The sequence below is a fragment of the Oncorhynchus mykiss genome, chromosome 6 (assembly GCF_057628025.1).
Source record: "Oncorhynchus mykiss isolate SJ-2025 chromosome 6, ASM5762802v1, whole genome shotgun sequence".
Taxonomy (NCBI): domain Eukaryota; kingdom Metazoa; phylum Chordata; class Actinopteri; order Salmoniformes; family Salmonidae; genus Oncorhynchus; species Oncorhynchus mykiss.
In genome coordinates, this window is record NC_143027.1 from 64,991,710 (window position 1) to 65,017,780 (window position 26,071).

A 26,071-nucleotide genomic window follows, 5' to 3' on the forward strand; every position below is an offset into this window, starting at 1 on the left:
GTGAGTAACCTCGTCCTGGCTCTTATCGTTCCCCTAGAAATCCGTGTGACACGTTGGTTCCGTCTGTTGCCTGTAAAGTTGTTATTGCGTTTCCGTAAGACCTTCCACAACCATGTAACAACATGAGGAACGATAAAAACGTAACGCACAGCGAGACAGCGAACTAACAGTCACATCGTTTCATCCAATGTGAACTGTCACCTCTGTGTTGCAGGTACGAGGATGGCCAGGTGGGAGATGCCAACATCAACACCCAGGAGCCCAAGGTGCAGAAGGAGATAATGCGTGTGATCGGCACCCAGATCTACTCCAGCTAATGGAGGCTCCCCGGTGGCCCTTGGAGGAACAGGTCTGTACTGCAGATAGACCGACAGACAGAACTATAGACATAAATACAGACAGACATTTGGGAAACACAAACTCAGACCAGATGAGGGAGGTTGAGGATCTTTACGCCTCATATCTACAATCCCTTTCCCTTTTTTCCCCTCACTTTTTATTCCTCTGCTTTCCGTTCTCCCTGTGTCTGGCTAGCATGTGTAACAGTTCCTACTCTGTGCTCCGGTGAGCCACACCTGTGGGCTAGATAGAGCTGGAAAACACAGGGATGAATGAAGGAAACCTTAGCCGGACTGGTTTGCCACACACACTCTGAGCTGAAGCGCAAGAGCACACACACACGCACACACACACAGACACACACACACACACACACAGACACACACACACACACACACACTTCCCTTTCAGCCCCTGGTCTCTCATTTCCTCCTGAGCCACTGTCAAGTCTCATCCACTCTCTTTTATCAGCTGCAAATGTGAGAATCCTTTGGACTGTGTATCTATATTCATCAGTTCTCATTGTGGATATCTAGAAGAAGAAGAAGAAGGAGTCCTGTTTAGTTTATTACACCCCCCTGTGGGTGTTGAATCATGGATCTACATGCATGTAGAAATGTGTTATTTTATTGTGTTGTAGGCATTTTCTCAGTGATCCGTTTATTTCCTATTCTTTGACTAATGACATAAATTGACGGGCCAAGATGCAATTATCTCCCGGGTCAAAGCAGTGTTCTACCGTGCCTCGTCATGTAGTGGGTCAGTTTGTCTCCAGATAGCACAGACAGAGGGACCTGAAGCCCTCTGGTTGAGTAAAATGATTGTATGTTACACAGGACAAATCCATCACTAGTTAATATTGTTACCAGTCTGTCAGGAGAGACTAGTCACAGACAGACACAGCCACAGCCTGCTCCCTCTGTAGACTAAAGGCTTTCTTGTCTTCTCCTGATGTTTCATTTAGGGAAATTAGACCGGAGAGTCAAAATTATGACAGAGAGAATACTGGTGCCCTCTAGACTGCTGAATTTGAGAGAGCATGATGCAAAACCCATAGCACTGTCGCACTGACTTGTGACTTGCTCCATAAAGTACAGTCCATCCCACTCTGAGAGACTAGGGCAGTGACCCCAGGTGAATCCATGCCCTACAGCCCGCTATCCCTCCCTACTCTGAGAGATATAATACATGAAGATATTATATGGCTATGGCCCTACCCACAGGACACTGGATGTTGTTCAAGTGCTTTACTTACATAGTTATGGTTTACCTTGGGGAACGGCAACCCTGTGTATAATTTACTCTGTTTATCAATTAGTTGTATGTATGTGTGGGTTATTTGTATTTTCTGTACTATAGTACATTATACTGGACATTGCACTCATTCAACATTTGCTTAGCCCAGATAAAATGTATGTTTTCTCTCTCTCTCTCTCTCTCTCTTTCTCTCTCTCTCTCTCTCTCTCTCTCAGCCTGTCTCAAGGTCTACCTGTCTAGTGTGTAGAAAGACAGGGAACCACCGAAAGATTTATATTTGGAGTAAAAGTGAACAAAATAACTAAATGTCCCTAATGGTAAAATGTCTTCACTCGGACATACATGCATAGTGGCGTTGGTGTTGAACATTGTAAATGTGAATATGGACCAGAGAAGGAGAAATGTACTGTTGGGAGAGAAATGGCTCTATCTGCACATGTCAATTATTGTTTGTAGAGATGAAAAGACTGGGGGAAACACCTTACCCAGCCTTCACTATCCAGTGCTCCTTCTGGCTGCGGTGTGTAGGGCTCGTTGACAGCTGATACCTATTGTCCCCCCATTAAGAGTGACTGTATTCAGATCCCTATCTGTTCTTGTCCCTCTCTGTCAGTGGTGTGTTCATGATGGTGACGACGATGGAAAGATATGATGAAAGGAATGAATAAAGATTTTGCACAATTTTAATAATTGCCTCCTTTTCTTTCCGTAGTGTTTAGAGAGTCGTTGATTGGTGGAGCAGAAAGGGTGTTGTTACTTTACGACGTTACATGAAAATATGCACTGGTGTCTCGCAGACTGCAGGGGGCGTCCTCGCTCCGTGTGACTACCCAGACGTGATTACTGTCCACCATGCCAACTGTTGTAGCAGTGTGTCTCACTACCGTGACGATCAATGGCAGTTTTATTAAACATCTAACGTCATCAATTAAAAATAACATTTATAAGCTAAAGCCATTCTGGTGTACAGGTGCATCGTGGCGATGCCAATAATTGTGGGGTTTGTGTGGTTGTTGGGTTTGGTCAGACGAATGCATTAACAGGAGACCTGTTTGTTGTGCGTGGTGTTGGTAGGTAGGTGCTCCATATGGTGTCAGCAGGGAGCACGTTTCTCTCGTAGAGAGGGGTTGTTAAGACCTGTTCTCCAGCCAAATTCCCACTCTGACTCTCTAAATCTGACCGTAGAAAACTCTCCTCTGAAACTGACTGAGCCCAGCTCTAATATGATGGGTGTTTTGGCACCAAAATGGCTGCTGTGTTTCACAAGTGGTGAATGTGGAGAGAGAGAGCATTGAAGTACTACAGTGAAGTACTTACAGACCCTTGAAAGGCACTTAATGTGTATATTTGCAGGCACAGTAATTGAGCCCCTCCCTTTCATATTGACCCATTTGACAGGCGCTGTGTTCGGGGCCTTGTGTTTGAGTGAAATGTCTTCATTTCTGTAACTGGCAGATGATGTGTATGGTTCCCATGCTGCTGTGATCTTACACATGCTGCGTCACGTTGGACACAGGCCCTGGGTTTGGCTCGTCCCCTCAGCAGCACAGCCAGTTGGCTGTTCGCTCAGAGCCCAGAGTGTGGACTGTGCTAGCCTGCTGTAATACAGCAACCGTCCACTGTGGGGAGCTCTGGTGTCGCTCACCTCAGAACCCTCTCTCTTCCTCTGTCTCTCTACCTCGCTCTCCCTACCTGCCAGAGACACACATACTCACACAGACATACACATACACATACACACATGTACACACACACACACACCATATCACACAGATGCTGGTTGTTTAGTTTAGTGGGATAAAAAGGCGGTGACGTGAGCCGTGAGGGCAGGCAGAGGGATAGCAGAGGTGTCTGGCCTTCTCGTCGGCACGGCCAGCTCTCTGCCTCTCCCATACCTGTGTAATCAGGGTGACCGTTTGATTCCCGGACAAAAGGAGCAATTAAGGGGAGTTGTTTAATCACCCACATTTTTATTGAGCTCGGGGGCTCTTTGTTTGCAGCTCCAGCCCCGTGTCTGGAGTGGCGGCAGACAGAGGAGTGACAGAGGAGGTTGCCGGTTTAACAGGGTGCTGAGGGTTTCCTCCCAGTCAGACTCTATATGTCTACGCTGCCTGCACTCCTGGTGCAAGGGGGACAATGGGCAGACACACACACACACACACACACACATACACAGATTCAGATTGGTTAATAGTCACATGTACAGGGTTGCAGGTGTGATTGCAGGGTACAGTGCAATCACATACACACACAAGCTCTGGGATAGATCAGCAGCTCTAACACAAATAAAGACCAGCCCAAAGACACTGCATAATTGGGGCGGCAGGTAGCCTAGTGGTTAGAGCGTTGGACTTGTAACGGAAAGGTTGCAAGATTGAATCCCCAAGTGGACAAAGTAAAAATCTGTCATTCTGCCCCTGAACAAGGCAGTTAACCCACTGTTCCCAGGCCGTCATTGAAAATAAGAATTTGTTCTTAACTGACTTGCCTAGTTAAATAAAAAATGACACAAGGAGCAACCAGTACAGTAGAAACCGTAATACTGTTCAGATTGAATTGGTGGCCTTTACTTTGTAATATGCTGCATGTGTGGATTTGAATGATTGTCTATTCCCTGAGGGGGAGTGTGAGGTGAGAAGGGGACATGTTGCTTTAAAATGTCACAAACTGGGAGTGAACAGCACCACTGTGCATATCGACCCAGAGAAAGAAGGGTGAGGGGGTGGGAAGAGCACACCAGCTCTGCTCATAAAGCCAACAGCTGCGTGGGTAATGTTTTGTGACACAGAGCTTTTCCGAGCCCTTCTGTTTCCCCCAGTGCCAGGAGACGCCATATTCCGTTGTCACAAATGTCTCTGCCATTCACCCCCTAAGTCTTAATTATCACTTTGAGTTTTTGGCCACGTTTTGCACATGATGGCATATGGATCCATCTACATGCTGTATAATTCCACTCCGCGATTTACAAGTGGCGTTTATTACAATCGGCAGCCGTTTTTAACTCTGGCAGCCCTCTCCAGAAAAACACCAGGAACAAAAGACCAGGGCAATCTGGCAGCCACAGGGCTTTGACTACTGCCTCTGCCTTGGCCCATCTCCTCCCCTCCTTCTCTCTCTCTATTTCTATCCTCTGTCTGACTATCCTCCTCTCTCTCTCTCTCTCCCCCCTCCCCCACATCGTTACTAATTTATCTGTTTTTATTTGCTCTCTCATTTATTAATACAATTTTTCGTAGTTCAGAGAAATCATTGAAATTGCCCCCTATCTTGCTTGAAGCAGAGAGGAGAGGAAAGAAGCTGATGTTTATTTTCCCTCCTCCTCCTCCTCCTCCTCCTCCTCCTTCATGTAATTCATTTTGGATTAATTCTCATGTCTTCTGAGACAATCCTAATTCTTTATTATTTCCACTTCACAGACTTAATGACATCCACACATCACATCCCCTGTCTGCTATCATCACACCCGGCAAACAGACAGACACTAGCTAGCTTTCCCCTGATTGAACTACCCTCCATGTTAGCTGCTCCAACTCAGTTAGCCTCCAGGCTTCTGCCTGAGTGTGGAGAGAGACAGGACACCCAATGGAAGTCTGGTGTCTGTCAATGTGCCACCTCGGCCCCCTCACTTCATACTGTAGGCTTGTAGAACCTCAAGAGAGAAATGAGAAAGCCATACGTTCCATTCACAAAAAGCATTGATTCATTTGTATTTTTCCTGATCTTCTTCATATAGTATTGCGCTGTATATCACTTTGTCCTGCCCAAAAGTCACTTGTCAATTCCTGTGGTATGAGAGCCTGCTCAATGACAGATGGACTCAAGGCGGGTGATCTTGCCTCTCTCTCTCTCTCTCTCTCTCTCTCTCTCCCTCCCTCCCTCTCTCTCTCTCTCTCCCTCCCTCTCTCTCTCTCCCTTTCTCTCTCTCTCTCTCTCTCTCTCTCCCTCCCTCTCTCTCTCTCTCTCTCTCTCTCTCTCTCTCTCTCTCTCTCCCTCCCTCCCTCTCTCTCTCCCTCTCTCTCTCTCTCTCTCTCTCCCTCCCTCCCTCCCTCCCTCCCTCCCTCCCTCCCTCCCTCCCTCCCTCATGTCTTTCTCAGCATTGAGCCTCCCTCCCTCTCTCTCCATCCCTCCCTCCCTCCCTCCCTCCCTCCCTCCCGCCTCTCTCTGTATGTCTGTCTTTGCTGTTTACGATCCTCTCCGTATCTCTCTCCCTCTTTCTGTCTGTCATGCTTATGTTCTCTCTCCTCTCTCTGTGTGTCTGTCATGTTGACTTGCTCTGCGTGTCTCTCTGTCTTTCTCTGTTGACTGCAGCGCACTGAAGGCTGCCCCTCTGAACTAGTTTCCAAATAAAGCTGTGCATATTGTGGGTCCCAGCCTCCACCTCATTTCTCCTTTGCCCTCCACAATCTCCCTTCCCGAAATCCCCATCATCGGGCAGGAATTTCCCCTGAGCTCCCGCTCCTGTTCCTGACACTCCGGGGAGACAATGGAAGATGTGTTGTCTGGTCCCTCCCCATAGCACTCCCAAATTCAATTACCCTCCTGTAATCTGACAGCGCCTTCATGACTTGTACTGAGAGAGGAAGTATTTGTGGTGTGTGTGTGTGTGTGTGTGTGTGTGTGTGTGTGTGTGTGTGTGTGTGTGTGTGTGTGTGTGTGTGTGTGTGTGTGTGAGAGAGAAATAGAGAACACATTGTTTATCTTTGTTGATTGAATGTGCAATGTTTTGCCTAAAGACCTTCAGTAGACATCATCTGCAAGCAAACCACTGTGACTCCCCAATTGCCATTCCTCTCCCAATGACCTCAGGTTGTTGACAACATCATTCCAGCTAACAATTCTAGGGAGAGAAACTTTTTTGTAATGTTACCCGTAATGTTCCTCTAATGTCTGAGCGTCCAGTTTTCTGTTAGTTAGGGGAACATTCTATCTACGTTAGCAAAAAAACTTTGGATAAACTTTTTTTTGCATGTTTTGGCGTTAGAGTTGTCAAACAGAGCATATCCAGAATGTGGTTACCATGTTCTCCGAATATACCATATTAATGTTCTAGACACGTTTCATGGGACGTTGCAAGAACATTCATATGTCCAGTTTTCTGAGGGTTAGGAGAATATATTCCATCAACCTCCCACCAGACATGCACAGAACATGGTTGCCATGTCCTCAGAACAGATCTTAACGGTAGAGAGAGAAGGGATTGGCTCGGGAGAGAGAAAGAAGGTTGAAGCTTAAAAAAGGCTCAGCGCCTCAAAGTACTTTGCTTTGTGTTTTTTTTTGTGTTCTCTTTTAAATGTCTGCTCAGCTCACACTATACATGTACTGTATATACTAACTTTGTATTTATACTATGACTCTCCCATTTCATGGCATGTCCACCGCCCTCAAATGACAACTGCTAAAATGTTTTATCTGCTTCTTCAATTATAGACGGAACAGACAGGTTTAACTTTGATTCTACAGTATTGTGAAATCCAACTTATTACATGGAATGTGCACAATCTTCATGATGGGGAAAAATAGAATATGGTTCTTGAACACTTAAGGCCAGGCACCACAGGCAAACATTTTTATTTTGCTTCCAAACTTTCATCAAATGTACAAATACATCGGCAATAATGTATATAAATACTTGTTTTGTATAATTGTATCCCAACTCCGTCAACTACACCTACCATAAATGTCGTTCTTGATATAATGTCTCATGTAGACCGCTATTTTATTCAACCGCAATTTTTTAAAAGCTCCATGTTGAATCATATATCATTCAAAAGCTTGTTTTCCGGTGCATCTCGTTATCTAGTCCATACATGGCTATATTCTTTGTAGACGTAGTACTTCGTTTTGAATGATTCGTAATTTCCTGACATCCGATTGGTTTCCGGCAACCTGATTGGTTAAAATGCCTTACGCAGCACTTCCTCGTTTGAAAATATCTCCCGCGATATTTTACCTTTCAGAGAGTATATTTCTGTGATCAAAGCCGTTCCCAGTGGTCTAACTACACTTATGAAAAGTCATCTTAATTTTGGGAATGATCACAAAGTTTATCCAGAACTCGTGGGCTTACTTGAGAAATCTTGTTGTAATAAATATATAAGACAAATTCTTAATTCACAAAACCAACTTACACCGAGAGGAAAGTTTTTCTGGAACATGCTGATTCCTGACATTGTCTGGAAAAATGCATTGTTAATGCCTTACAAATACTGTATACCAAACAAATTTAAGGAAGTGCACTTCAACATTTTGCATAAGATATATCCATGTAATTCTATGATTTCCACATTTGTGGCTATTGATGATATCTGCGTTTTCTGTGAAAAATAAGGTGAGAATCTGTCTCACTTGTTCTTTGAATGTAAATTTGTGTCCGAATTTTGGGAAAACCTTGCAAAGTACTTATTTACCATTGTGAACACTGCCTATAACACTGCCTTTAACACAAAATATATAATATGTTACTATTGCAATGATAACAAAACCACTGAAATTATTGTAATTTTTTTATTGTTGTTGCCAAATACTTTATACACAATCAAAAATTCCAAAATTCTATACCAAAATTACAAATTTTTCTGATTGAATTTAATTATCTTATTAAAACACTAACCCTAGTGAATAACAAAAATAATAACATCTTCATGAATCATTATAATAAGATATTTTCAGAGTGAATATAATTGCTTCTTTGGGCGTGTCCTTCGCCAAACTGACCAATCAACTACTGAGGGGGCGGTATATAGCCTCACAGACGAAAGCGTCGCTTGACAACAAGGAGGTCGGCTAGATTTGACTAATGTATGGACCAATGGGACGGCTAGCAGGAAGTTAGACAGACAATGTAACTGAATGTTGTTGTTTTTTATGTTTCTTCTTAAATTGTTTCTTTTTTGTATTTTATTTTTATTGATATTTTTTGTATGTTTGAGCATTGTTAATACCTGTGTTTGGTTTGCTAGACATGTTTGATGTAGCAATGTAAGTTGATTTTTGAATAAAATACTTTATAAAAAATGTATATATATAAAAAATAATAATATTTTTTTATTTTATTTTTTTTAATATCTCCCGCGAAGAATCAACGTAAAAAGAGACACAATTAGAAAATTTCGAAGAATATACCTACAGTATGTGAATAAAAACAGGCGATCTCAGTTAGCCAGTGCGAGAAAAGCAGTAAATGAAAGAAAAAATCTGTCTGATCCGCCGATCGTGGCAGTATAGGTAGAGGAAGTAGCCCGCAGCAGCGCGTTGAGACCCAAATTATTTGAGATGAAGATGACAACTACGTTAGCAGCGATCAACCAGACAGCAGACAGACAACAATGGCTTTTATTCCACATGTCTCAAATAAACCAACATGTACATGATTTGATTTGCCCTAAATGTCTAAACACTGGACTTAAAATCACCATAGACTTCACCAACCAGTGATTCTGCAATTATGTCATGATAGAATGTGCAGACTGTGAAGGTGATCGTGATGCATTTAGGAGTGTTGACACTTCCTCCAGGCTGCAGGAGTGCTCCAGGGTAGATGTGGCATTTGATATAAATGTGAGGATGGTTCTTCTAGCCCACGAACTTGGACTTGGTTATGCAGCTCTAAAGAAAATAAGCCAAGTCCTGGGGATTCCTTCCTTGCATCTCAGCTCATATCAGAGACATGCCAGGTAAATAAAAAGGGATTGTAGCACATTATTGTCAGGTGACTTGCTGTGTATAAATTATATTTATTTCCTTGCTCCAGCAAATGTATTCAAAGTGAATAAAACAGAGTGATAGGAAAACATAACTATACATTGAGACTGTAACATAGGCTTACAGTGTCACAGGGCTGTAGCCTACATGCTGATATGCTAATATTTAGTCCTGCAGTTATGTCTGTAATGTCGACAGACTTAATAAGTACTTTGTCCCCCCACTTTAGTTGCAGAGATTCAGAAAGATCTACAGTCAATGTTCTGCACATTTCAACAGTCACACAAAATCTTTGTACTGTATGTGACAAATTGAGCAAAGTGATATGAGAATTTGCCCAAAACTGCATATTTGCCAAAGACCAGTATTCAAAGCATATGCTCTATTGCTTGAAACAAATGTATTAAATATGCTATTGTATTTGTAAAATGTATATTTTATGTTTATTTGTCAGTTTAGAAGTGATATGTGAATAAGAGTTTAATTAATGTGACATAAATGGTCATATTTATGGAAAGTACATTTTAATTGCATTAGCCTATCATTTATCAGCCATTTTCTCAAAATGACATGTTCCCGTGGCGCCAATTCATTTTTCTCAGTCTTCAAAGGACATACATACCCATTATTCCACACACAGGTTCTTTTACAGAGGCTTTTTTTTATATCTAGTGTTGTTTTGATTTTAAGTGTAATTTTATGTGCAAATGTATGCAATATATGCATCCGTCATACATGTGAATAGTGTTTTTTAAATGATTCCATGAAATGACAATATTTTGATAAACTGATCTGTAGAAGTCTGACCATTGCGTGTCTTATCACAATAAAACAAAAACAAAACATTCTGCCTTGAAGCAATGTGTTGAAAAACAGATTCTCGTAATATGCAAATTAGCGCATATTTATGGTGGGTTGCCTCATTCGCATATTTTCCTTTTAAAATAAATACAACTTGTAATACAATAATATATTGTATTTATGTATACTTTCAAATGGTAAAGTTTCAGTCTGATGAGAGTAAAGAAAAAAATCCCTATTAGCCTGTGGTGCCTGTGGTGCCTACTAGCCTGTGGTGCCTATTAGCCTGTGGTGCCATCAGCAGATGTTGTTTTCCTGCAAGAGTTACATTTAAAAAAATACTAAATTGAATATTTAAAGAGGAGCTGGGTTGGTGAGGCCTATGCTGCCACCTACTCTAGTAACAGCAGAGGTGTAAGCATCCTGATAAATAAATAAATAAGAATAAACCCTTTTCGCTTATATCCCAGCACACGGACCACGAAGGTCGTTTCTTGATGTTGAATTGTACATGGTGAGAAATACACATATACATATACACAAATACACATTGATTTCATTGTCTATCCCACCAGGTGCAAATATGGTGTTTTAGATAGAATTCCAGCTGTATTAGATCAAATCCAGACAGGAACTATTATTTTAGCAGGCGACCTAAATCATACATTCAATAACATTGACAGACGCAGTAATAAAAAAAGAAGAATTCAAGGAGCCTCCAAAGAGGCTTAACAATGTAATCTCTACAAATAATCTACAGGACACCTGAAGATTACTATTCCCAACTACAAAAGACTACTCTTTTTTTCTTCTCTCAAAGTAAGAAAATATATATATATCTTTTTTTAACATTTTTATTTAAAAAAATGTACTCAACAATTTACTGGGTTAAGAAATCCATGACATATCAGTGATATCAGATCATTCTCTGTTATCATGCTTAATTACACTAATAGAAAATACACCTAGCAACAGAATATGGAGAATGAACAGAGCGGATCTTGAAGACCCAAAATGTATTAAATACCTAAATGAAAAATAAAGACCTTTACCATTACAAATGTAGACATACAGGATAGAGAAAAGCTGGCCCCGATATAATTTGGGATGCTTTTAAAGGCGTACATTAGGGGAATGATAATCTCATACACGGCAAACGTTTAATCTGAGTTAGAAATTAAAAAGCCCATAAAAAATCTTTACAAGGTTAAGAAGAAAATAAATGTCTGAATTTAAGCAGGAATATGATACTTTACTTTTGAAGAGAGCCAACAACTACAGGTTAAACTCAAATAAAGCATACTACTTAATGGCAAAAAACCTGGTAAGCATCTCGCAACCCTCACAAAACGAATACACGCCAAACCAGTTATAATCTTAAAAGATACAGATGTGTTCATTAGAAACAACAACACGATTATATGAAAATCTATATAAATCAGAATTAAACAACAGTGGAACTGATCCTACAGCATTCTTAGACTCAACAACCCTGAAGAAATTATCAGCAGACAAAAAATAATCACAAAAACAGTTATGTTAGATATACGAAATATTAAGAAGGCTTTCCCATAGAATTGTATTTAACATATTGGGACAAAGTAGAGCCCCTATTTAGATTTTTTTGTAAATGTATTAAGAATGAAAACTGAAATATCACATTTACATAAGAATTTAATATTGAACTGAAATATCACATTTACATAAGAATTCAGACCCTTTACTCAGTACTTTGTTGAAGCACCTTTGGCAGCGATTACATCCTCGAGTCTTCTTGGGTATGACGCTACAAGCTTGGCACACCTGTATTTTGTGAGTTTCTCCCATTCTTCTCTGCAGATCCTCTCAAGCTCTGTCAGGTTGGATGGGGAGCGTCACTGCACAGCTATTTTCAGGTCTCTCCAGAGATGTTCAATCGGGTTCAAGTCCAGGCTCTGGCTGGGCAAGGACATTCATAGACTTGTCCTGAAGCCACTCCTGCATTGTCTTGTCTGTGTGCTTAGGGTCATTGTCCAGTTGGAAGGTGAACCTTTGCCCCAGTCTGAGGTCCTGAATTGAATTTATTTTTGGTAACAGACAAATACAACAAAATGTACAATGTGGACCCAGAGGATATCACCTGAAGGTATTAATTAAAACGCTTGTTTCCAAAGTGGTCCTCAATGGTAAAGTGGTCTTGAGGGCTCTGGAGCAGGTGTTCATCAAGGATCTCTCTGTACTTTTCTCTTTTCATCTTTCCCTCAATCCTGACATTCTCCCAGTGCTTGCTGCTGAATAACATCCCCACAGCATGATGCTGCGACCACCATGCTTCACCGTAGGGATGGTGTCACATTTCTTCCAGACTTGACGCTTGGCATTCAGACCAAAGACTTCAATCTTGCTTTCATCAGACCAGAGAATCCTGTTTCTCATGGTCTGAGAGTCCTTTGGGTGCCTTTTGGCATAGTCCACGCTGCCTGTCATGTGCCTTTTACCGAGGAGTGGCTTCCGTCTGACCACTCTACCATAAAGACCTGATTGGTAGAGTGCTGCAGAGATGTTTGTTCTTCTGGAAGGTTCTCCCATCTCCACAGAGGAACTCTGGAGCTCTGTAAAAGTGGTCATCGGGTTCATGGTCACCCCTCTGACCAAGGCCCTTCTCCCCCAATAACTCAGTTTGGCCGGGAGGCCAGCCCTAGAAAGAATCTTGGTGATTGCAAACTTCTTATTTTTAAGAATGATGGAGGCCACTGTGTTCTTGGGAACCTTCAATGCTGCAGAAATGTTTTGGTATCCTTCCCCAGATCTGTGCCTCGACATAATCCTGTCTCGGAGCTCTGCGAACAATTCCTTTGACCTCTTGGCTTGGTTTTTGCTCTGACATGCACTGTCAACTGTGGGACCTTATATGGACAGGTGTGTGCCTTTCCAAATCATGTCCAATCAATTGAATTTACCACAGGTGGATTCCAATAATGTTGTAGAAACATCTCAAGGATGATCAATGGAAACAAGATGCATTTTAATTTGGAGAGTTTCATTTGGCGTTTCAATTTGGAGTCTCTTAGCAAAGTGTCATAGCTATGAGACTTTGCAGATTCAATCTACACATAATACCCCATAATGACAAAGCAAAAACAGGTCTCCATAAATATATATATTTTTAAGGTGCAAACATTTATGGAAACCTGTTTTTGCTTTGTCATTATGGGGTATTATGTGTTGATTGAATCCATTTTAGAATAAGGCAGTAATGTAACAACATTTGGAAAAATTAAAGGGATCTGAATGCACTGTACATTTCCTAAAGCAAAAACTTTAAGAACTCCAAGAAATTGTTTTATAAAGGGGCACAAAACAAGGATGTCCTCTCTCCCCCTCTTGCTCGCACTGGCAATTGAACCACTTACAGAAAGAATTAGACAGGACCCAAACGTAACAGGTATCAATATTGGTAAACATAAATATTAACGAAACTTATTTACAGACAATCTCCTGATATAGACGATCTCCTGATACAGACGACCTCCTGATATACCTGACCAATATTGAAAACTCAATATTTTAAGAATACTGTAAAATGTCAGGATATAAAATTTACGTGGAAAAAAATTGAGTAATGACAATAACAGCAATCCTTTAAGTGGATGACTAAAATATAAAAAAATACTAAGGATGCTTGACAACAAACAACAAATATATTAATACAACTTTATCCCATTACTCAACCATTTAAAAGCACTCCTAATGAAATTTTTTTCCCATAAATCTAACATGTAGAATAAACTTATTCAGAATGGCATGGCTCCCAAAGATTTTATACTTAAACTCGGTCATCCCAATTACCCCATCGAATACATATGTATTTTTTAAGTATACTTGTTCATAGCAGACTTTATACAGTATGGGCAAATAAAACTCATAAAATAAAAAGGAAAGTTTTACATCTTCTTAAATCTGAGGGTGGTTTTAACCTTCCAGACTCGGGATTGTATCAACTCGCCACCCAAGGCTTTTACTTGCCACATATAGTTAAATGCACTAAAGAGGAACACTGTGTACATATTGAAGATGCACATGCTCACCCCCAGAATCTTTTTACTTGTCTATTTTCCAAGAATAAAGCTAAGAACATTAACAACTTCATAGTTAAGAACACTATAACGATATGGAAGAAAATTAAACATTTCACAAGAACCAATATCACTCCCTAAAACTCAACCCTATGGAACAATCCTTGTATAGTTTTTCAGAATTCACCAATAAATTGGTGCACATGGAAAACTAAAGGCATAGAAAAACCTTACATTTCCATGACAGCATTAAAAAGCCATTTTGGATTGAACATTGTAGATATTTTCATTTCGTTTTGAAATATTTTGTACATCAGAGAAGTCTTGAGGGAACCCTGTTTGAGTCAGAAAAGGATATTCATATGATCGGTAGCCTATACAAAACCGTGCAGAGAGCCTATCCAACTGACAATCTCTTAGAACAAATATAAATGATTGGAACCAAAACTTTAAAATAACTGATATTGGCACAAGATGGAGGGAATGTTGGAACATAACTAACAAAATTACAGTTAACGAAAATGTATGCTTCATCCAGTATAAAGTAAATATAGAACTTGATAAAAAGAGATACAATTCACTAATTCTACTGTATAACGGCAGAGTCATGTTTGAAGTGTACAACTAACAATGACTCAATAATCCACATTCTGGGAATGTTATGAAGTCCAAAACGTATGGGCGGCGGAAGAAAGTTGTCTGTTAGAAGTATTACAATGTAAACGTACCTTTAATCCGTCTGTCTGCCGTATGAGGGTGCAGTGACATCCGATGGGTTGGAATTTCTTTCTTCTAGTCAATCGTCACGAAGAAACATACACTTACAAACGGGAAATCAACCTATCCTCTGTCGTTAACAACAATGGAAAGTTAAAATTCTTTATTATCTAAATGTTGAACGTTTATGGGCGATGGAAAGAAACAAGATGGTGCAGTTTGAGGCCATGTGGCGGAGAGTGACGACGACGCTGGAGATGTGGGTGTGAGCATGTGGGTCAAAGACAATATCTTACTGTTCTAGACTTGGTTCATGAGAACATTCACGTGTCCAGTTTTGTCAGGGTTAGGAGAATACGCCATCATCTGCCCACCCAACATACACAGGAAATGGTTACCATGTTCTCAGAACATAAGCTAAACGTTTTCTAGACACTTTTAATGTCAATGTTGCAGGAACGTTTCTGTGTATCAGTTCTCAGGACGTCGCCTGATGGTCCCAAAGAAAAGTTCTTCCAAACCTAAAAATGGCATTACACAACTCGCCTTGTTACTGTTGCCGAGCCAATCAAGGCCCTGGTTGGTGAACCACGGATCCATTCATAGCTCTTTGTCTGTTGGCAAGGTTAGGGAAACTCACACACAGTGCTTATAACATACAGTGTTTTCAACTTACATATTTGACGTACATGATTACATTGTGCATGTTCATTTATGCAGTAATTATTATTCAACATGTCCTCACCTGGGATTTGAACTCACAACCTATTGGTTCACGGTGCTCCGCTACGCCACCATGTCTGTATCGGTTAATCTGACTATTGTCATAATTGATTTGATTTACTTATAATTTAAGAGCTTTCAGTATAGTTGTCTAATGTTGGTGGAGAGTGTTAACCTGTTTTAATGATACTCTTGAATCACTATGATCAATAAAATAGTTTTTCTTGAGTGTACTTTTAACAAAACTGAGATTTACTTAAAAGTGCATTCACCCTTTTGCTTACACCTATCAAATTGTTTCATCTACATAAGTGCCTTCGGAGGATTTGTGCGCTGCCCTATCGGACTCCCGTTCAAGGCCTGTTGTGACACAGTTCGGGATCGCCCCCGGGTCTGTAGTGATGCCTCTAGCGCTGCGATGCAGTGACTTAGACCCCTGGCCACTCGGGAGGCCCCATTATCTTATATTCTGAGAACATGGCAACCATATTCTGTGTGTGTTTGGTGGGACTTTGATGGAATTTGAAGGGTGAATCCTAAACCTCAGAAAACTGGACACATGAATGTTCTCGTAACATTCCCATGTATCGTGTCTAGGACATTCATATCTTACATTCTGAGTACGTTTTAATTGACATTAATGGAAAGGTCTCTTGGAAACATTCCTTGCACATCAAAGGAACATTCCTAGAAAACATTAGACAATGACCTAGTAAGACTCTGAAAGGAATGTTCTCTAAAGTTGTGGGAACGGTTGTTGTTAACCTAGGAGGTTGCAGGTGTCAAACCTATCTCAGAAACCTCTCTCTCCAACAGCCTGGAAAAAAATCCCAGAAATATCGTATGATAGACTGAGTAGCCCTGTACTTTCTCACAGACACTATCCCTTCTCTACTTTTCCTCTCTCGATTTCCCTCCCTCCTCTGGAGCATGGCAGGCACGCTCTGTGCTGACCTGAGAAGGAGTGACATTCAGAGGCCGGTCCCCTGCCTACAGCACTGACATTTCTGCCAGACTTTGATGGCGCCTTTGAACAGAGATGTGTGGAGGGAAGAGCTGCCTGTCTCCCCTTCCAGCTCTGTTCTCTCTGCTCAGAGTGAGATGTATAGCTGCCATGCTCCTCTACCAACTACATCCCTCCCTCTACACAGACACACACACTCACAAGCGCACACACGCTCACACACACACACACACACACACACACACACACACACACACACACACACACACACACACACACACACACACACACACACACACACACACACACACACACACACACACACACACCCTTACCCCCCTGCTGAGGAGCCTTCAAAGACGCCCATGTTGCCTCTCCCCCTTGAAGCTACCCCTCGTGGAAGGGAGGCATACCCTGGCCCCACTCCCAACTTCAACCCCCCAACAACCCCCAAAACCCTTTCCCCTATCCCCACCCCGTGGAGCGTTCAAAGAGACCCATGTTGCTTATTCCTCCTTCCATAGCTCCTCTTCTCCATGCCTCTATGTTTGCTCATCCCTTAGACACAATACTGCTCTCCCTCTCTTTGTTTCTGAGCTGTGACTTTGTAGAGACAGAATGCTGAAGTGAGCAGAATAAGAACAGAAATGGTATGACAGCATCGCTTTTCAAAATCAAGTGTGATGCAAGGAAAGAGCTGCATGTAATTCCATGCTACAGTATTCACTGGCTTGGCAGGTCTGTTCTCTCTTCTGACACTAGGGGGAGTTGGGTTTTTTCATGTACTAGAGAGAGAGAGAGAGACCATCTCATAGAGGTTGACGATAAGAATTGAGGCAATCACTTTCTGTCTTTTCTCTCTCTTTCTCTGTTCCTCAGTTCCCTTCCCTTGGTTTTGAATTCTCAGTAGTGAGACACACTGGAGGTTGCAGACTAAGTTTAAAACGAGAGGGGAGACAGAGAATGACAGACCCCAGACCCTTTCCACCTGCAGCCCTCTGGCTATGTGGCATGAGTCTACCTAGCCCCTCCTGTACACCCCCCTCTCCCCCCTGCCAGCCCCTGGGTCCCCTCCATCCAGTCAGCCAGCCTGCCTGTGCTTCAGTGTCCTGGGCTGGACTAGGCTATTGATTGGTAGCAGGGCTGCAGCTCACCTGCTAATTGAAAGCCGATTGGGGCCCTCGGGCAGAGCTGTAAAACAGCCCCAGTGTGACGTTAAAAGCCCCGGCTGACAGCCCGCTGTAAATCCAGGCCTGCCTACTCAGGTAATAGTCATGGTGTATATCCATCTGGGGTTAGAACTGAGGGAGAGACACACACATCCACCTACTTAAAGAAATAGTGTCGTATAAGCCCATACGAGCTGGGCACCAATTGGTGTATGACACTGAAGTATCCCATGGTGACAGAGGAAAGCAAAGCCTAAAGATTGAACACATCCCTCCCTCCTCTTGACAGTGCTCATCCAGCTCTTCTCTCTCACAAGACACACCTGTGTCTCCCCTCCAGAGAGAGACCGGTTCCAGCTCATGGTCACATTCTCTCTCTCTTGCTCTCTCTTGCGCTCTCACTCTCTCTCATTCTTTCTTGTTTTCTTTCCAGTCTCTCTCCCTCACCTCCTTTCTCTTTGTGTGTGTGTATATGTGCTTAGTGATTGAGTATGGAGGGAACTGGGACAGAGAAGTGTCCGTCCTGCTGCAGGCATGGAGCACGGAAAGCGAGGTTAATTGGATTGTAATTAGACCGGAGGTGATTAATTGATAGCATCTGTAAATTTGGATGTTTCCATTGTAAATGTGACAAATGAGAGGGTGCAGACAGAAGGAGAAGGGCAGAGGGAGCAATACTTTTTTTTTTAACCGTTTGGTAGGAGAGATACCGTAGATATTGCACTGAGCTGGGTCCCCTTTACTGAGCTGGGTCCCCTTTGCCCATTGTCACTTCAAATTGTGCCTCCAGATCTCATGGCAAAATAGTCTAGTCTTCATTTGTATTCTAATTTCACAGTGCTTGAGGACTGAGATATGGAATTCAGAAGGGTATGTTGCCAAACCCCTACTCCCATCATGCACTGTGCCCTACATGATGTAAGAGTCGCCCACTCTGATCACTTAACCCCTCCTCCCATCATGCATTGTTTTCCACTTTCTTCCTCACTGTGGCGTGACATTTACGGTTTTCTTTGTCCATGTTCCCTTGTGTGTGAGTGTGTGTGTGTGCTCCTATGTCTGAGCCTCGAAAAACCTTTTGGGGTTCAAAACGTTTGCCACTATGGGGGCACCTTTTCAATTCAAGGTTCTTTGAGGAATCCCTCTGAAAAGGTTATTTCAAAGAAACCCCGTTGTAAAGGTTCAAATAGTAACCTTTCTGTTGTGGGAGGGGTTAAATGTTGAACCGTTTTAATAATATATTATAGTTGAGGCACCTTATCAGAAAATTGGAGGTGTGACTTATTGGAGGTGTGGCTATCAGATAGTTATTTTGGACCACACGTGAGAGTAAATGTCATGCCTGATCATGTGTTTTGTGGTATTGTTATTAAAGGTGGAAGTGTATACTGTTTCTCCAGGAACCTTTGCTACATTGAAACATTAAAGGTTCCTCCAAGAACCCCTCAACTAACCAAATGTGCAAGTATTAACCATTGAAAGCTATGGTTGCTTGAGGAATTCCAGGGTTCCTTGAGGATCTTCAGGGTTCTTCGAGTCACCCCTAATTCTAAGAGTGAATGATGTTGTTTTTTTTGTCTCATGTTGTTAGTCATAGGATGCAGGAAGAAGAGACACTGGCATGTACGAGACGGTATGAGGAAATACGATGTGCTGGATGACTCAGCTAGGAGCGATTCCTGATGTGATGCTGCCTGCTGCAGAGCAGCTTATCTCACAGTGATGAGGCACTGACGTGCTGGAGAAGAGCACACTCTCAGGAGTCATCAAATCATGGCAGCAATAAAAAAGATGATTGTTCCACCTCTTGTGTAGGTGTCATAACTATGAACATTGTTGTGAAGCCAACATACACACAGTTCACAGTTTTGTGTGTGATTGTTCCATTGCTCAACAGAAACAACATTGTTAATTACCTGGGGGTACATTTCTGCAGAGGACCACACAAGGCTGTGAATTAAACTAATCAAATAAGCCTCCAGTCAGGCCCTATCAGACAGCTCCAGACTGCAGAAAATGAGCCCACGTCGCAAAATCTACATTTCATTTTCCCCGGGGCCAGCCTGGGTCCCTCCTCTCGCGCACATTTCCCCCCAATACGCAGCTGTTTCCTGGAGCAGGCAGGGAGACAGGGAGAGAGCGGTATGCTCAGCTCAGCTCACTGGTTCCTTCCTGGCCACGCTGAAAGCGCTTGAGCCTCCCATCGCCATGGTTATAAGGAATAAAAACTGTGTGGGGAAATGTTTGCTGTGGTGGCTGGAGCTTCACTCAGAACCCTGGAATGAGTGCCAGGCATGTTTGCGCAGCTTCCCATTCTCTCCAAAGCATTCAAGAGAAGAGTAAGGATGGATTTGTGTGTGCATCCGTGCGTGTGTGCGTGTGTGTGTGTGTGTGTATGTGTGTGTGTGTGTGTGTGTGTGTGTGTGTGTGTGTGTGTGTGTGTGTGTGTGTGTGTGTGTGTGTGTGTGTGTGTGTGTGTGTGTGTGTGTGTGTGTGTGTGTGTGTGTGTGTGTGTGTGTACAAGTTGTGTGAGTGTGTACCGAGGGAGTGAGATCCATCTGTCAGTCTCAGATAAAGATGCCAGAAACAATGAAGGAGAGATTGTGCTCCAAGAGAGGCTGGGACAAAGGAGATGTGCCAAACAGATGAGCTTCCTCTCTGTTTCCCCACTCCCATACTGTCCCAATCCCTGTCTCCAGCCAGATGTTTCACTCATTGGTCACCCTCTCTCTCTCCCTGGACCACACTGAACTCAAGTCCTCCTGTCTCCAGAGACATTCCAACACACTGCAAACCTGAGCCCACATCCTTACTGAGAGGCTGAAAGAAAGGTAGCAGCTCACAGTCCATAACCACTCTACCTATGTACTGTAGAAGAGCCATGTGGGAGTGGTGTGAGTCAGTCAAACATGTGGCCCTGTCCCTAAGGGCAACAGGACATGGCCCTGAATGATGAGGTCATATGGTGGGGCTATGCTCTGAGGGCAGCAAGATAAGGCGCGGTGATGGGTCTGGGAAGATAGAGGAGATGAGGAAGGATTACTGGGGTTACAGATATATTAGAGTATTATAACTAATGATTGATTCTGTTTATTGTATTGATTATACATGGCGAGAAACTTTCTGCAGCTCTTTTGAATCTTCTGCAGTACGTGTCCCTATGATCAGAAGGCTGAATCTAGTGCTAGAACTAGAATAACAGGTAGGGTCACATCCAACTGCATTGACCATGTAGAACATGAGCGAAATGGGCTTTCCTGCCAATGAGGTAATGATTCTGTGCTTCTACACTCAAATGATTTTGTGTAAACACTGATGACAAAAGGAAAGCTTACAGATGAACGGGATTAAGCTCCTCAAAACGTCAGTTGTTTTGTTGTTTGTTATAGAAATAAGTATTATTGCATGGTAATTCAATTCTGCCGTGGATTACCAATTCCTCATTCCTCATTAGCTGGTTTAATTTCCCTCTGAGCAAAGTCTTTAGCCCACATACAAACAGACAAATGCACATAATCTCAGGCACGTGCGCTCACACACACACAAGCCAGTGAAATGCATAGTGTCAGACGTCCCAGAGCACACAGACAGTGTGACAGTGTGTGGCTGACTCTGAGGCCCCAATACTCATCAATCATGTCTAATTCCCTCCCTCAATTGTCCAGATGATATTTGTTTTGTTATTGCCTCTGCTATTGTTGTTGTTGTACTTTGATACATTCCCCGACTGCTCACATTTCCATTACAAGTCGTCAATTAATACAGAGAAATGTAATTATTGTGACAATGCGTCTAATGTGGGCTGTGGAGACGAGAAATGGATCGTGACAGGGTGTGCTTCAAGCTGCCACCCCCCTCCCCACTCACCCTTCTCACCTCCCCCCTTTCACAGCCCAGCCCCGTCTCTCCCGCCCTGTATGCCTCACTGGGTCCCTCCGCCCACAGGTGAGCGGATGGAGAGAGGGACAGACAGGCAGGATGGGAAGTGATTAGACACAGAAGTGCACTTTGTCTAATGTGATTACATGACATTCTTCATATTTCACACAGACCCCTGGGCCACAATCTGCCCTGGCCTTCTCCCTCTCCCTCTCCCTCTCCCTAGATCCCCTCCATTTGGCCTCTCATTTACCTCTCAGTGGCTTTCTGTTGTTGTTATGTCTTCTTCTGTTGTTGGTTTGTGATTCACTCTCCACCTGTGCATCTTCTTTCTATCCTATCTGTTTATTTGCCTGTTCTATTTCTGTCCCTGGTTCTCATCCTCTGTGTCCACATCTTTCCTCCCTCTCATCACGTCATATGTTAATGTGTCTCTGCCTGTCCTCTCTTGTTTCCTGCCTTATCCTTCCAATATCCTGTCCCAGTTACAACACTCCCAGTTACACACATCTCTCTCCATCTCTCTCTCTCTCTCTCTCTCTCTCTCTCTCTCTCTCTCTCTCTCTCTCTCTCTCTCTCTCTCTCTCCTGTGGAGGTCAGGTGTGGTGTAGACTGAGAGCCAGCCTGTGTTTTATTACATTAATAAACAGCCCTGTGAGGTGGCGTGCCCTCTCTTCTCTCCCCCTCACTCTGTCCTTTCTCTCCTCTCCCCCCTCTTTCTCCTCACCCTCTCTCTCTCCTCTCCCTCTCTCAGGTTCCCTCAGTGTCGTTCCACAGGCCTCAGTCGGTTTTGTAGAGAAAGGCCCCCTGCAGGCCAAAGCCCAATAGCTGCCAGGTTGCATTTCATGGCTGATTGCGAGGCATGTGTTTATCCCCCTCTCCTCCATCCGTTCCAACCCCCGTCTCCAGTGGTTCCCGACACGCTCGCCTCGCTGGAGGTCATGTCAGAGATTTTCTCCCTCCCCTCTCTGATGCAGGTCGAGGTCTGGGTGAAATGGGCCTCTTAACGTGCTGCAGCTGCATCTCTCTCAAACACCAGGTAATGAGGGACGTGCCCTTCCTGATAGGCTCCTCGGAGTTGTAAAACACCTCATCATCTCCCCTCCTCCCCCTCCTCCCCCTCCTCTCCCACCACTGATGGTCATGTGCAAATACTCACCACCTATTTTTGCATCTCACAAATTCCATTTGGAGGGGAATTGAGATATTTATTTGAAGAGGAGATGTAGGTGTTTGCCAAGGCTCTGCCTGCTCCCTAGTATTTGTAGAGGCTCTCTCTGTCTGTCTGCGTCATAAAGCTGAAATCAGCCTCGAATAGAATACCCCCTGGGCCAACAGACAATGGTCCTGCACACAAACAGTAATAGCAAACCAGGCTGGCATATGACAAGAAGCAGTAACTTATTGCCATGCTTCCCCATGAAGAGACTTCCCTGGGTTGACAACAGGTCTGTACGGTTTATTATGCATGGGATTCATGGAAATACCAGACTCTTCAACAGGGTGTCAAAAAACCGTATACACCCCCCTTCCATAGTCAACAGGCCAGCTGCTGTGGTATCATCTCCTCCAAGACCATTACAGTTTCATGTGGCTGCATATAAAATCTGCATTTCTCTTTAATGGAGGTGCTGAACCTGTGTTAAGGTAGCATACAGTACTGTCGCATAAGCTTGTTGGGTGACAAATTGTATATAATTTATTGCAATACTCCAATTTGTACATGTTTTGAGTGACTTTTTAGAGATCAATGGCAAAACAAAGATTCGAGAATTTAAACTGGAATAAAAGCTTAAAGTGTTTGTAACAAGTACCGAGCTATATGCCAAGGGCACGCGATTATCTAAAGACGTCGACATTTTTAAATGATCTTTTTCAAAAGCCCGATGGTTCTGTTCTTACTCTCACCTCAGGTTTATACATCAATTTACATCTTAGTTCTTTACAAAATAATAGATCCAGAGAAAATACAAAAAATGGTTTCAAACGAGATGTATTCATGTTTATTTGAGAATGGCATAAATGTGAATAGATCAAATGAGTTTTCATGACTTCCTTTTCGCCTTCATTCTGTGGGTCTATTCTTCACAGGGAATGTCTTCGGTTTTAAATTGTTCTGTGGCTTTTCATTTATTCATCCCCCTACAATTAGTATTCCTCTCCCAACGAAGGCTTTGGGTTATTACAAATAGCAGTGATACAACTGGCTCACAAATGTTCCCTCTCTTTATCAAAGTGTTAAGTACCCTTCACACACACATGCTAATTAATAACGTTGTCCCTGAACAATGAAAAGTCTTTCAGAATAGTGTGGACCCCAGAATGTGTAGCCTTGAGAGATGTGTCCTCTTCAAAACAACAGGTTGACTGAATATATATTTTTCCTATTCTTTCTCTCTTAACCACCATCTCAGTCTCTGTCCCTCTCTCTCTCAATTAAATTAAATTCAAGGGCTTTATTGGCATGGGAAACATATGTTAACATTGCCAAAGCAAGTGGAGTAGATAATAAACAAAGTGAAATAAGCAATACAAATGAACAGTAAACATTACACTCACCAAAGTTCCAAAAGAATAAAGACATTTCAAATGTCATATTATGTCTATATACAGTAATGTAACGATGTACAAAAGATAAATAAATAAACATAAATATGGGTTGTATTTACAGTGGTGTTTGTTCTTCACTGGTTGCCCTTTTGTTGTGACAACAGGTCACAAATCTTGCTACTGTGATGGCACACTGTGGTATTTCACCCAGTAGATATGTGAGTTTATCAAAATTGGGTTTGTTTTCGAAATCTTGTGGATCTTTGTAATCTGAGGGAAATATGTGTCTCTAATATGGTCATGTATTTGGCAGGAGGTTAGGAAGTGCAGCTCAGTTTCCACCTAATTTTGTAGGCAGTGTGCACATAACCTGTCTTCTCTTGAAAGCCAGGTCTGCCTACGGCAACCTTTCTCAATAGCAAGGCTATGCTCACTGATTCTGTACATAGTCAAAGCTTTCCTTCATTTTGGGTCAGTCACAGTGGTCAGGTATTCTGCCACTGTGTATTCTCTGTTTAGGGCAAAACAGCATTCCAGTTTGCTCTGTTTTTTTGTTAATTTGTGTGTGTCAAATATAATATAAAAATAATATATTTTTGTTTTCTCATGATTTGGTTGGGTCTAATTGTGTTGCTGTCCTGTTTGTGAACAGAAACCCCAGATCAGCTTGCTTAGGGGGCTCTTCTCCAGGTTCATCTTTTTGTAGGTGATGGCTTTATTATGGAAGGTTTGGGAATAATTTCCTTTTAGGTGGTTGTAGAATTTAACGGCTCTTTTCTGGATTTTGATAATTAGCGGGTATCGGCCTAATTCTGCTCTGCATGCATTATTTGGTGTTTTACGTTGTACACTGAGGATATTTTTGCAGAATTCTGCATGCAGTCTCAATTTGGTGTTTGTCCCATTTTGTGAATTCTTGGTTGGTGAGCAGAACCCAGTCCTCATTTTATTTATTTATTTATTTTACCTTTATTTAACCAGGTAGGCAAGTTGAGAACAAGTTCTCATTTACAATTGCGACCTGGCCAAGATAAAGCAAAGCAGTTCGACAGATACAACGACACAGAGTTACACATGGAGTAAAACAAACATACAGTCAATAATACAGTATAAACAAGTCTATATACAATGTGAGCAAATTAGGTGAGAAGGGAGGTAAAGGCAAAAAAGGCCATGGTGGCAAGGTAAATACAATATAGCAAGTAAAACACTGGAATGGTAGTTTTGCAATGGAAGAATGTGCAAAGTAGAAATAAAAATAATGGGGTGCAAAGGAGCAAAATAAATTAATTAATGAAATACAGTTGGGAAAGAGGTAGTTGTTTGGGCTAAATTATAGGTGGGCTATGTACAGGTGCAGTAATCTGTGAGCTGCTCTGACAGTTGGTGCTTAAAGCTAGTGAGGGAGATAAGTGTTTCCAGTTTCAGAGATTTTTGTAGTTCGTTCCAGTCATTGGCAGCAGAGAACTGGAAAGAGAGGCGGCCAAAGAAAGAATTGGTTTTGGGGGTGACTAGAGAGATATACCTGCTGGAGCGTGTGCTACAGGTGGGAGATGCTATGGTGACCAGCGAGCTGAGATAAGGGGGGACTTTACCTAGCAGGGTCTTGTAGATGACATGGAGCCAGTGGGTTTGGCGACGAGTATGAAGCGAGGGCCAGCCAACGAGAGCGTACAGGTCACAATGGTGGGTAGTATATGGGGCTTTGGTGACAAAACGGATTGCACTGTGATAGACTGCATCCAATTTGTTGAGTAGGGTCATAACCATAAATGGCGATGGGTTCTATAACTGATTCAATTATTTTTTGCCAGATCCTAATTGGTATGTCAAATTTTTTTAATACCCTTCTTGCCTTGTCTCGCAGCTCGTTCACATCTTTGTGGAAGTTACCTGTGGCACTGATGTTTAGGCAG

General features: G+C 42.5%; 1 protein-coding gene across 6 annotated transcripts in view; it reads left to right on the top strand.

The window, feature by feature from the left end:
* LOC110526356 (protein mono-ADP-ribosyltransferase PARP6) overlaps positions 1 to 19,531 on the top strand; it is a 36,371-nt gene extending 16,840 nt beyond the window's left edge. For 4 of the 6 annotated variants that reach the window (XM_036980696.2, XM_036980698.2, XM_036980699.2 and 1 more), the window contains exon 23: positions 215 to 2,283. In XM_036980696.2, coding sequence (XP_036836591.1) covers positions 215 to 317 — 103 coding nt within the window. In that variant the 3' untranslated portion in view covers positions 318 to 2,283. Of the gene's footprint in view, positions 1 to 214; positions 2,284 to 19,317 lie in introns of those variants that run through there. The other 2 variants (XM_036980697.2, XM_090238564.1) reach the window with 1 other exon arrangement.
* The last annotated feature ends 6,540 nt before the right edge of the window (positions 19,532 to 26,071 follow it).